Below are 12,532 nucleotides of genomic sequence, written 5' to 3'. Positions count from 1 at the left end.
TATTTTTGCTCATTTTTTACTTTCAACAGTAGCCCATTGGGCAAGCTCATTGTAAAACCAATCGTGTTCTTGATGGACGTATTGCAAAATTTTCTTTTCTTGAATAATTGGTACCGTTGCTTCATGAGTCTTTTTTGCTAATGGGGAAAGGGAGGATGGCTCAGCAATACACAGAAGGTTAGATAATAATTTGAAGGTTTTGTTAAGAAATCCACCTATAAAATCAGATACAAAAAAAACTATACGATAACAAGATTTACAATACAGAATGAAGTAAAGTTTGTTTAGCAGTAAATGGTTGACTTCAATTAGTAACGACTATAAACATCCTGGGTTAACCGATAATAGTTTTCTTACTAGGATAGATGTGCCTCCTGATCTTCCTGTGTTGTTCCTGCATTAGACGAGGTCCAAGGCGGAATTAAGATTAACGGAATCAGCATAGACAACATCAGATATGCTGATGATACCGTCTTAATAGCAAGCAACGCACAAGAACTACAAAATATAATAAATGCGGTAGTTCACCGCAGCGAAATGTTCGGTTTACATCTAAACATTTCCAAAACTAAAATTTTAGTATTTTCAAAGACACCAATAAACGTACAGGTGTATGCCAAGGGTCAAATAATAGAACAGGTAAATTCCATAAAATATTTGGGAACAAATATCAATAGTCAGTGTAATCCAAAAAAAGAAATCCTATCAAGAATCGAACAAGCAAGGAAAACATTCATGAGCATTAAAACATTTTTTACAAGATCAGACCTTAGTCTACAGCTTAGAATCCGAATGATCAGATGTTACGTTTTTTCTGTCTTACTGTATGGCTGTGAAAGTTGGACAATGGACTCCGAAATAGAAAAAAGAATAGATGCCTTTGAGATGTATATATACAGACGAATGTTGAGGATTCCATGGGTACAAAGAGTTACTAATGTTAAGGTACTTCGTCGCATGTGTAAACAAAAAGAATTACTAAGAATAATCAAAGAGAGTAAAATGCAATACTTGGGTCATGTGCTGAGAGGCGAAAGATATGAATTACTTCAAGTTATACTGGAAGGAAAAGTACAGGGCAAAATATCAGTAGGAAGACGCCAGAACTCGTGGCTGAAATACCTGAGGAGATGGTTCGACCGCTCATCCGCAGAGATCTTTCGCGCAGCAGTTTCCAAAACTACAATTGCCATTTGGATCGCCAACCTTCGAAAGGAGACGGCGCAATGAGAAGAAGAAGTGCTTAAATCCAAACTAGACTTAAAATAGACATTGCAGATTATAAATTTGTGTGTTAAAAGACTAACAAGATAGAAAATCCACCATGGCGACTTTTCAATTAAATATGAGTTAAATTTGTTACTAATAAGTATCATAAGTCCACCAATTGCTCTTCAAGAGGATGAGTGAACCAAGTTTCTGTAATACATAAAATACGTAGATCCTGAATTTCGTTTCAGATTTCATGCAAGTTTTTGAAACCCTGACAGTTCTAGAATGATATTAATTGTAATCCGCAAGGAATCTAAGTTCCTGTAGTTGGCTGTATACCATATATAACAAAAAATTTTATTAAAAATCCTTTATAATTATAGTATTTTTATATGAAAAATACTATAAAAATGCGTGCACGTCATTCAAGATTTGCGACGTCAGAACCCCACAGAGTTGCCAAAACATTAGAATAGTTAGTAAGTGAGGAATTTTTAAAATGTCAACTATTTGTCAAACTATTATAAAACAGTAAATAACTTAGTTTTAACACTACTGCAACACACTAAAATGCATAAGAAAACATTTTAATACAAAATTATATATTCTAAATTTTAAACTTACCTATTTTAGAGCATTAATAGTAAAAACGTCCCGCCATTACTTCTTGTTCAAAATAATCTATCTTATATGAAAGCTTATTAGCTTTCTACAGACTATTTAGTTGTTTTGGCATAGCACATTCACAATACACAACAATAATTAGTTTTTAAAGCTATTAATCTAAATTTAGTATTTATAAATACAATTTATTAATATATAATATATTATGATCAAATTGTGTAAGAAATCAAAACATAAACAAAATTCTTACTCTAAAAAAGCGGCAACTCTTTAAACAATTTTGCCACACGCTGAACTGTCAAAAATTTGAAGTATTCCCGTATCAGTTGCGTACAATTGTCTAATATATTTAATTAAAATTATTATTTTGTGGAATATTAGACTTAAAGAGTTATTTCATAAAATTTATATTATTAATAATAACAAAAGTTTTTGGTTATTTAATCAATGTAATTCTAAAATTCCCAATATAATGATGATTACATTTTTCTGATTATTATACCTTGTTGACGCCTATGAAATATCGAGCAGTTCCGTATGGGTTTCGTATTATTAACTGTGTTAGGAAAATTTGAACTCTAAGGTTGACGTTCTGAAAATTTTAAATATAAGTGACGTCAATTTATATAAATTGTGACGTGCACGCATTTTTATATGAAAAATACTATATGAAAAATTCTGTATTATTTAATTTTTTATATAAGAAACAAATGAAGACAAATAAACAAAGAAATATACTAAAAAAATTAATTAAAAGAAAAAAATAGTCACTATTCAGTTAATGTGAACTCAACTTCTTGCAGTTCATTGTCAGCTTCTTAATTGTACAAATGGGTTGTATTCATAGTTGTAACCAATATTTCTGAGGGTGAAAAATCGACACAACCCTTTTGGAAATAAACTTATTGGGGCGAATGATAATGCCATATAAAGTGTCTGTTACTAAGCGGTTCATGCACTTCTTTATTAATTTTACTTTTGAAAATTGTCTTTCACAACTGGCATTTGAATGAGGTAAAGTAAACAGATTCATTTCGTAGCTGTTTCTGTAAGCCATTTGCAGCATTGCCAGGTCATCGAAGTCAGAAAATTCTATGCCGTTGTTCAAATTGTCGTATTTTATAGTACAAATTATCGTACTTACTAATATTTCATTAAACTTATTATTATATTGAAAAAATAATATATTTAATTTTTTGTAACAGAAACAAATGAAGACAAATAAACAAACGAATATAATAAACAAACAAATTAATGAAAAAAAAAAATTCGCTATTTAGTTAATGTGAACTCAACTTCTTGCAGTTTATCGTCAGCTTTTTAATTGTATAAATTGGTTGTATTCATAGTTGTAACCAATACTTCTGACGGTGTAAAATTGACATAACCGTTTCGAAGATAAATTTATTGGAACGAATGAATAATGCCATATAAAGTGTCTGTTACCAAGCGGTTCCTGCACTTCTTTATTAAATTTACTTTTGAAAATTGTCTTGCACACCTTGCATTAGAGTGAGGTAACGTTAACAATTCGGGCAATTTTGATATAAGCGGTAAAATACTTTGGCAACTGTTGAAGTACACTTATTTAGAAGGTGTATCTTACCCTTGACTGACTCTGCAAAATCATTTCTTTTTTTACTTCCATACAACCTGCCTACATCTTTCGTAAAAATCCTGTTTCAATTCATCACTAAATCATTAATATTTTGCGTCACCCCAATTCCTAGATACATGTTGTTAATGTTGACAAATTTTGTAATATCTTGATGATCAATTGTTTCAACTTTTCACATATTGTGGGTCCACGTAAGTAAGCAATAGATCGTTATACATTGTGATGAGTTCACTGTACAAATTTGTGATAACTACTTTATCGCTTTGGAAAAATTTATTTAATTCCACAAATTTTGTTAAAACTCCTTCGAAAACTAGCTAAAAAAGTTCTCATTCTAATTCATACACTAATTTTAATTTTATTTTGCTTACGTTGCGGTAAGATGTTAAACTTTAACGCCTGAGAAATGCTTGTTTTCATTTTAACGTTTGCTTTTGTTACATTAGATACTCGAGATAAAAACTTAAAACGGATGGTCATAGCATCAACTGAAATTATCATATTTTACTGTTATGTCTGTGGTATACGTACTGTCGCACGTTGCGGACAACGTTAAAATTATCTTATAGAACGATAATTATCGTACACCTGGCAACGCACGATGATATTTTAAACAGTGTTACATTCGATCGTAAACATTCAGGTTTCAATCTGGAGACTAGGAAGAAATATGATTTTGTTCTCTGTCTATTATCTGTTAATATCCTTCGTTAATTTTGTAATATTAACCATAAATTTTTTATGTATCTATATATAGCCGATTGAAATGAAATGATAATATTCCTGAGTTAGATTTAAACTATTTACATTTAATTATCAACAATGGGACATACATCACATCCTCTGAAGTATAAAAACTACTTAGTTATTGCAGTTTTACAGGCAAAAAATGAAAAAATCGATCAGAGCGGCTTGGAATGAAACGGAACGGAATGAAAACCAAAATATATTCAAAATACCTTAAAACGAGAATATGTGTTTTTGGAATATTTTCTACAAAAGTTCAACACCTTAAAAATTGCAAATAATCACAAAAAATCAATATACGGGTTTTTTTAATTCAGCAGTTTATTAAACTACGCTTAAAATAAAATATTTTTTACAAATATTCTGAGAATACATATTTTTTAAATTTTGCATGATCAATATATCAAAACTGTTGGCAAAAATGTTTTCGATTAGATTAATTAAAAATGCAAAGAAATTATAAATGCGATGGAACACTTTGACATTCTACTATAATATAACTATATTATACAAAGCGCATTTGTAGGCCACCTTCTCCAATATTTTCTGAACCATACAACTTAAATTAATTAACCATACACCTTAATTAAGTTTTTAAATAACTCAACTAACGAACTTGTACATAGTTTTTATAACGGTTCAGTAGTCAGATTCAAAATGACGCACTGGTGCCATTTTTTAACGAAATTTTAAACGGAATCTTATGATAAATCATATTTGAAAGCTCTTCTGTCACTTTATATGATTCTGTAGCACCGTTTCAAAATGGCGACCGTTCAATAACAGTATGAATAACCCCTAATAATTTGATGGTCTTTACCTTTTATGGAATACATTCAAGCAGGTAAATTATTTTTGCTGTTTTTCACATACTACTGATAGAATTGATTTGTGTGTTTAGTGACATAAAATGTATTAACTCATAGACATTTTTCTTAAATTACAATATATTGCATGTAATACCACATTTGAAACTTCATGTGTTACACAGTACATTCGTAGAAACAAGAGTTATCCCTTAAATAGCGGTTAATTTAATATAATTTTCACAAATTCAACAATTGCCATTTGGAAACGGCGCGACACAATCGCATACAAACTCGAAACATACTGACTGACACAAGAAATTTAAAAAGCAGAAGTTTACCAAATTGTAAGGGGTAGTCCAAATGTTTTTCAGAAAGATATTAAAAATGACATTACTTGCTGTAAGCCAGCGCACATCCGCTACTTTTAATGATTACCCCACTACAACATAAAATTTCAGAGCAGGTTGAACGAAAATTTATTATTGAACTTTTATAATTCACAAAATAGTTTTGGGAGAGACTTTCGACTGCGCACTTTACAACTTTTCTGAAGTATCTGAATTTTTCTACCCTTAATGATAAAAGATGAGTAATCGATTGACTGCCAATGTAGCCCCACTACTGAGTCTCAATAGAAATTCGGTTAAGGCAGTATATATTATTGCTAGGATGTGGGACATAAAACCTCGTTCAAAACTAAAATAAAGGAAGTAATAATATGTGAATATCAAGTAAGTATACCTGTCAATTATGGACCTTTATGTGTATACTGTATATAGCTGACTAGGAAAAAAGTAAATTTCATTTTCTTTCGACGTGTCAGTTCATATTGTCAAAATATTTATCAAATTGTTTAAAGATTAGATGTAAATTATTGCTAATTTTATTCACTAGGTAGGTTAATATATGGAACACACAAATAGGATTTTCAAACAACAGATCCTCACCCGATATACACTAAAATACCACAATTGTAGCGAGTGACTAATGATTTAATGGTGTTTTATAGGGCAGTAAAATTTGACGTTTTTCCGTTAGACAAAATATTTTTGTTGGAATACCGACAAAAGGGAAAAATTTAATTATTATTTAATAAACAAATTAGTGGATTATTGCAGAATCTGTTTAATCCCTTAAAAATTAAAAAAAAAAAAACCCTTTTCTGACTATTCAAAGAATATACGTTTAGATAAAAGAGATATCATTTTATATGAAATACATTTCAATAATTTGACTGGTCTATTTTTAAACTGTTCAAATGTTTTGGAAAATATTTGGTTTGTAGGTGAAATGTTTAGCCTGGCTAAACAGGAAAAATTGGAGAAAACGGTTGAGTGAAGGAATACAGTGAAAACTGTGGAAATCCTTGTATATATATATATATATATATATATATATATATATATATATATATATATATATATATATATATATAGGTGAAATGTAACGTTACAAGTAGTATGATTCAACTTGAAGTTATCTGCAGTGCTGTACTTTATATCTTTCTCTAACGGTAGATAATGTCTGAAATCAATGATGTCGTAAATTAATGAATTGTATAATTTGCAACAACGCCATTGTTCGGATAGCTCTTTTATTGTCCGTTATCTGTTAAGTCGGTTTCATAAGCGCACTGACAAGGTTTTCATAAAGTAGAGAACATAATTGTTTGTAGTATTATTAGTGGAAGACGCTTTTACGTTTACTTTTTGTGAATTGCGAGTAATTTAGGTTAAATGACTGACAGTAGAAATAGTGCACCAACCCTATATTAAAAACAAACGTCACAATTTAACAACCGAAGAAAAAACTATTATGGGAAATGTGTTTGGAGGATTTCGAGCCAGAGAACAAAGTTAGTGTGTACAGAGTAATTAAAACAGAAGATGAAACAAACGATAATAATACTTTGAAGGTTGAGGCAAGAGGAAGGAAACAAATAACATCGGATGATACAAATAAACAGGACATTTGTCGTGCAGTACATAAATTTTATTCCAAAAAAATTACCAACTATAAAAAAAATTGTTTCTTCTCTTCAATCTAATGAAAATATTCCAGAGACGTGTTTTTTTACGTACTTTACGTAAAATGAACTTTAGGTATCCAAGAGAAGGAGGAATAGTACCCTTATTGACAAACAAGAAATCCTTTTATGGCGCAGAAAGTATCTGAAACAAATAGCAGAATTTCGAAGATAAAAAACATGTTATACAGATGAAACATGGTTAAATGAAGGATATACTGTGACAAAAATTTGGCAGGATTTAAGTAAATGCGAAAAACAAACGACAAGCTTTCCTAGATGGTTATTCGACAGGTTTAAAAGCCCCACCTAGAAAGAGAAAAGGCGTTATTATTAGCCATATTGGTAGCGACTCAGGATTTGTTGAAGGAGGTTTAAATGTATTTGTTTCTAAAAACACTAGAGATTACCATGACGAAATGCATGCAGATCATTATGAAAAATGGTTTTCAGATATTCTGTTAAAAATCGAACCCAGATCTATTATTGTTATGGATAACACTCCATATCAATGCCGGCCTAGAACTGTTACCAACCAGTAAATAGAGAAAAACTGAGATTACGGATGGACTTACTGAAAAAAAACTCGTCGATTGGTTAAAAAAGACTTGTCGATTTCCTTTCCTATCAAACCCTCAAAGGTCTATATTAATAATATGAGTCACTCAATTATTATTAAACATCAATTTATTAATGTTTGTATTTTGAGAACGATTTCCGAAGTGGAAATTGAAACGTCAATAAACTTATTTTAACACTCAATTGTGGCTTATTCCCAATAAAATAGTATCTACTTTAAAATGCCACAAGAAAATAGCTTCAGAACAATATTCATAAAAAAAAAACTTTCGGTTTCATAATTCTCTCTCAAATTACTTTTAATAATGATTCCGTTTCCGTCATATGTTGCAGTTTTGGATGTACTGTACATGTTTATTACATGCGCTTTCAAATGTCAATTAAAAATTGACATATTTGAGTGTTTCCCGTAAAATGTACGTTATGCATACAATGCACGTTGAATCTCCTACCCTTTGATTTCACAGCCCTTGATGTCCACTCTATAATTATTAATGCGGAAATATCTGATCATACAGTAGTATATACCAAGTTTAACACTCTTAACAAACAATCCTCGAAAACCCAACGTTTAGGTAGAATTTTTTCCGATCAGAACTTTCGTAAATTCCAAAATTTATACTTGACTTCTGGGTGGCACTTTCCTTCTGTGAACATGGTCTATAATTTCGGTGATTTTTTAGATACGCTTGTCTGTATTTTCAGTAAGGCATTTCCTTAATTACAATTAAGGCAAAACATCACACACCCTAGACTACCAAAGGCATCCGCATATCAACCAAGAATTGCGTTCACTTGTATGCATCAAGAAATTTAGTACAACTTCTTTCTCACTGAATATATCACCAAGTAGAGGGTAACCTATCTAAAACTTATCAGAACAGCTAAAAAGGGTACTACCAAAATCGTCTGGGAAGCTCTAAAAGTGTTGCAAAAGAAACTCGGTCCATAATAATCGATCTTAGAAAATAATAATAAATAAAACTAACACAGTTCAAACATTTTCCCTTCCAAACCCTGAAAATCTAAATTAATACTTCGTTAATATGAGTAACAATATAACATCAACTATTTTGCCACAGCCAGATCCCATTTCCTATCTCCCCAATTCAAAAAAAAAGGTTCGAATTCATTCTTTATAACACCAGTTGATAAATCTGAACTGATCGAAACAATCAATAGTATCAAACAAAAGGAAATCTTCCTGTAGTACTGATGGAATATCCATAAAAGTTTTCTCAAATCGCCCAAAAAATGTGTTGGAAGTTCTGATCTAACTAATTAATTATTCCTTTGAAAAAGGTACATTTCCAGAGTATCTAAAGACAGCCATCATTTTTCCCTTCATAAGGGTGGTGAAAAATCTAATGCCTGCAACTATAGACCTATTGCCTTACTGCCGGTACTATCCAAATTATTGAGAGACATATATATGCCCGACTTATGTCCGTTCTCGTTGAAAACAACATTTTATCACAAAATTAGTTGGGCTTTTTATCTAATAAATGTACCAGTGATGCTGTTTTCTGTGCTACATGAGGTTTAACAAGTACTTTTTGTGACTATGCTATGCCAAAGCTTTTGATTGTGTAAATCACATTTTGATAAAAAAACTAAATTTCTACGGAATTCGAGGTATTTCTTTAAATTGGTTCCAATATTACTTGGGGAATAGGAAACAACTGGCTAGAGCAAATGATACTGACTCTAGTCACAAAAGCATTTTATGTGGAGTACCATAAGGTTCAGTATTCAGTCCTCTACTTTTTCTTTTTGCTGATGATACCAGTATCACCTGGAGCAACTCTTCATGCAACTATAACTTCTGATCTACTTACAATATAAACGTGGTCCGACTACAATTTACTCTCTTTTAACGTGGATAAGACAGTAGCATTATTCTATAAAGCTCTTCAACCCTTGCTTCTTAATAACAGCCATATCAGTATCGTTGATTCTATAAAATTTCTTGGTATTTTTATAGACAGTAACCTTAAATGGTCCCTTCATATCTATTTGATAAGTAAAAAAGTAGCCTCAGCCTGCTATGAAATAAGATCTGTTTCGAAGAAAATCAATTTAACATCTTCCAAAATAGCATATTTTTCTTTGTTCGAGTCTCATCGAACATTTGATTAATTCGACACATGTTTTTCCAGCAAAAACAATAATTAATCATAACTACTCCACCAGAAATTCAAACTTTGATGTTTATTTATTTGAGTTAGTAAAGACATCTATATTATATTCTGCAAAAAAAATTATACAACCATCTCCCTTTACAACTTAAATCTGCAACAGCTTTCCAAGTTCCGTAAAATGACAAAAGCCTATCTATATGAAAGACCGTATTATTCAGTAGAAGAGTTTTTTAATGAATAACTAAGAAATTACAGTACCTTTATGTACAATTATTAACTAAACTATTTTTTTTGATAGCCTACAATTTTGACGAAATGTCTCTGAAGATGGTCTAGGAAGCGAAAGTACTTGGGCAAGATTTAATAAAAAAACTGTGCGATCGATCGATATCTGCCTTTTATTTGATTAAAGTTAATTTATTCGAGCATTCAACCATACATCACTTTAAAGTATTTTTATCTATATTTGGGTATCATATGCAGCAACTTCAACTTAGTAGTTCGTAAGGTTTTATTATGCAATTTACTTAAATTTTGTAATGGATTGTTTATTATCTTTTATTTTGTGATATTGAAGAGTTATGTAATTTTAGTAAATTGTAATTGTTATTTTCTGACTTTTTGTAAGCTTTGTCCATAAAATTGTACAATTTTCAGTGACAATAGCATATTTCTAATTATAATACTAAAAGTTGCAGATTTTTTAAGAACTAGTTATTATGGATAGTCTATATTTTTTTCATAATGCTGTCAATGAACAGTGAACGGTCGCCATTTTGAAACCAACAGAATAGCATATAAATCTAGGAGCACATTGAATGACATAAGAGTTTTTAATTAATTTACTATTTGCATATGATCCCGTTTAAAATAATTTTACAAAATGGCGCCTATTCGTTATTTTAAATGATTATGGCATTAAAACAAAAACATAATGCACTTATTAATAACTTTAATTGTTCAAAAAATAGTTGTAGAGCTGAGTTTTCAACAACCTCGTAGCGCAGTGGATAGAGCGGTAACTTAACGAGATAAAATCCGTCCGGGTGTTTTTTTTATAAAATTTATAAAATATAAAAATTAATAAAACTTCTAAAATTTTAATGTTTATTGGATCGGTATCCGCCCGAAATGCGCCAGACGTTGGTATAATATGAGACTCTTTGTACAAGCAAAGTTTAAATAGAACTTAGGTATTTACCCAAGACACATACTACACAAAATTATTATTTAAAATTTCCCTTCCAATGTGACTATTTAATAAAAAATTCTAAGATCAATATTTAAAGGAATATATCTATAGTAAATAAAATTTGAATATTTAAAAGATTTGCAAAAAATTAATCACACCAAAAGATATAAGCGTCGTACAACACAGGCTATAAATCTACGAAGGGAGGTTTCAAAAATGTATACTTTAGAATGGAAATGTGAAAATGAGAAAGAAATAACTGTAACTAATATCTTTCAAAACCAAGTTAGCTAAAACTTACAATTCTTAAAGAATGTACTTACATATTGAACTCACAGAGTGACACACGTTGAAATTACAAAACAGTAGTATTCATTGTTTTATTTATAAAATAATTTCCATCAAATAATAAGTGTCATGTAGCTTTTGCCAAAAGTTTTGTTATTACATTTATTATCGAGATCTCTGAAAGTCAAATATTTTTGAAAAAGTGTAGAAATACATTTTTACAATTTTATTATATTACTAGCACCCTTTTGATTTTCCAAAATCTCTCTCAATCCTGCAAAATTTTCAAACGTTTAATTAAACACACTTCTTTTGCAGATTCTTTACACTTAATAAATAAATAAATTCAATCATCATATTTTATAAATCATTATAAAAACAGTAATTGTCGACAATATAAAAAGTTACATTGAAACTTATGATCTAAAAATATTACACATTTTGAAATCAACTAAAATCACATCTTTCAAGATTTCTCTCTTTTCTTAAAATTACGTTTACTGGCACATCGGTTGATGATGTCCGTTACATGGACCTTATGCTCAAATATTCTCATGATCGACGTTTTCGCTTCTGTCATACCGTCGTTTATAATTTTGATTCTTTGCAGATTACCCTGAAAACAGTTAAGATATTAATATGAATAACAACTAAGTAAATTTCAGGTTCAGGATTGACCACCATGGATCATAGTTGACTTAATGTAAGATTTACATATCAGTCTCTGTTGTAATCAAATAAATGACTGACTCGTCCTCTGACATGTGAATTCGTCCCGTGAATCTAGACATGATTTATATTTATAACAACTTTCAGGACACACTATAACACTTTCTCGTAGTCGAAACTGGTAATTTTTTATTATAGAATTGTTTATGAAAAAAAAATACTGAATTCAAAGTGCCTTCAGATAAATGTGAGTAAAATTTTATAAAAAAATATATTAGTAACGAAATTAGGATAACTTAGTAAACTCACTAAGATAAGTCAGAAACGAATACAGTCTATCCTGGGTTGACTACGCAACTCAGACTCACAGTTCAGACCAGCATGGGCAAAATCAGAATGAAAAGATAAGAAAAGGAACCAAAATCGCAGATGTAATAGAAGGGACAAAAATGACATGACATCTGACTGGGCATGTGATAAGGCAATCTGAAGTTAAATGATAAAGAGGTAATTAAAAGATGGGTTGATGATATCAGAACTGAGCAGGAGAACACTGTATACGCAAAGTACATAACAGATTCGTGGAGAAAGAAACTTGGATGAAATCTATGTAAGGGAGATGACATA

General features: G+C 30.4%; 1 protein-coding gene across 1 annotated transcript in view; it reads right to left on the bottom strand.

The window, feature by feature from the left end:
* Nucleotides 1–11,314: 11,314 nt before the first annotated feature.
* The window catches only part of Sap130 (Sin3A-associated protein 130), a 55,337-nt gene continuing 54,119 nt past the window's right edge, over nt 11,315–12,532 (bottom strand). The window contains exon 13 of the mRNA XM_072519339.1: nt 11,315–11,852. Within this exon, the coding sequence (XP_072375440.1) occupies nt 11,703–11,852 (150 nt within the window). The 3' untranslated portion in view covers nt 11,315–11,702. The remainder of the gene's footprint in view (nt 11,853–12,532) is intronic.

This window comes from Diabrotica undecimpunctata, chromosome 1 (genome assembly GCF_040954645.1).
Source record: "Diabrotica undecimpunctata isolate CICGRU chromosome 1, icDiaUnde3, whole genome shotgun sequence".
Classification (NCBI taxonomy): domain Eukaryota; kingdom Metazoa; phylum Arthropoda; class Insecta; order Coleoptera; family Chrysomelidae; genus Diabrotica; species Diabrotica undecimpunctata.
This window is presented reverse-complemented; position numbering and strand designations above follow the sequence as displayed.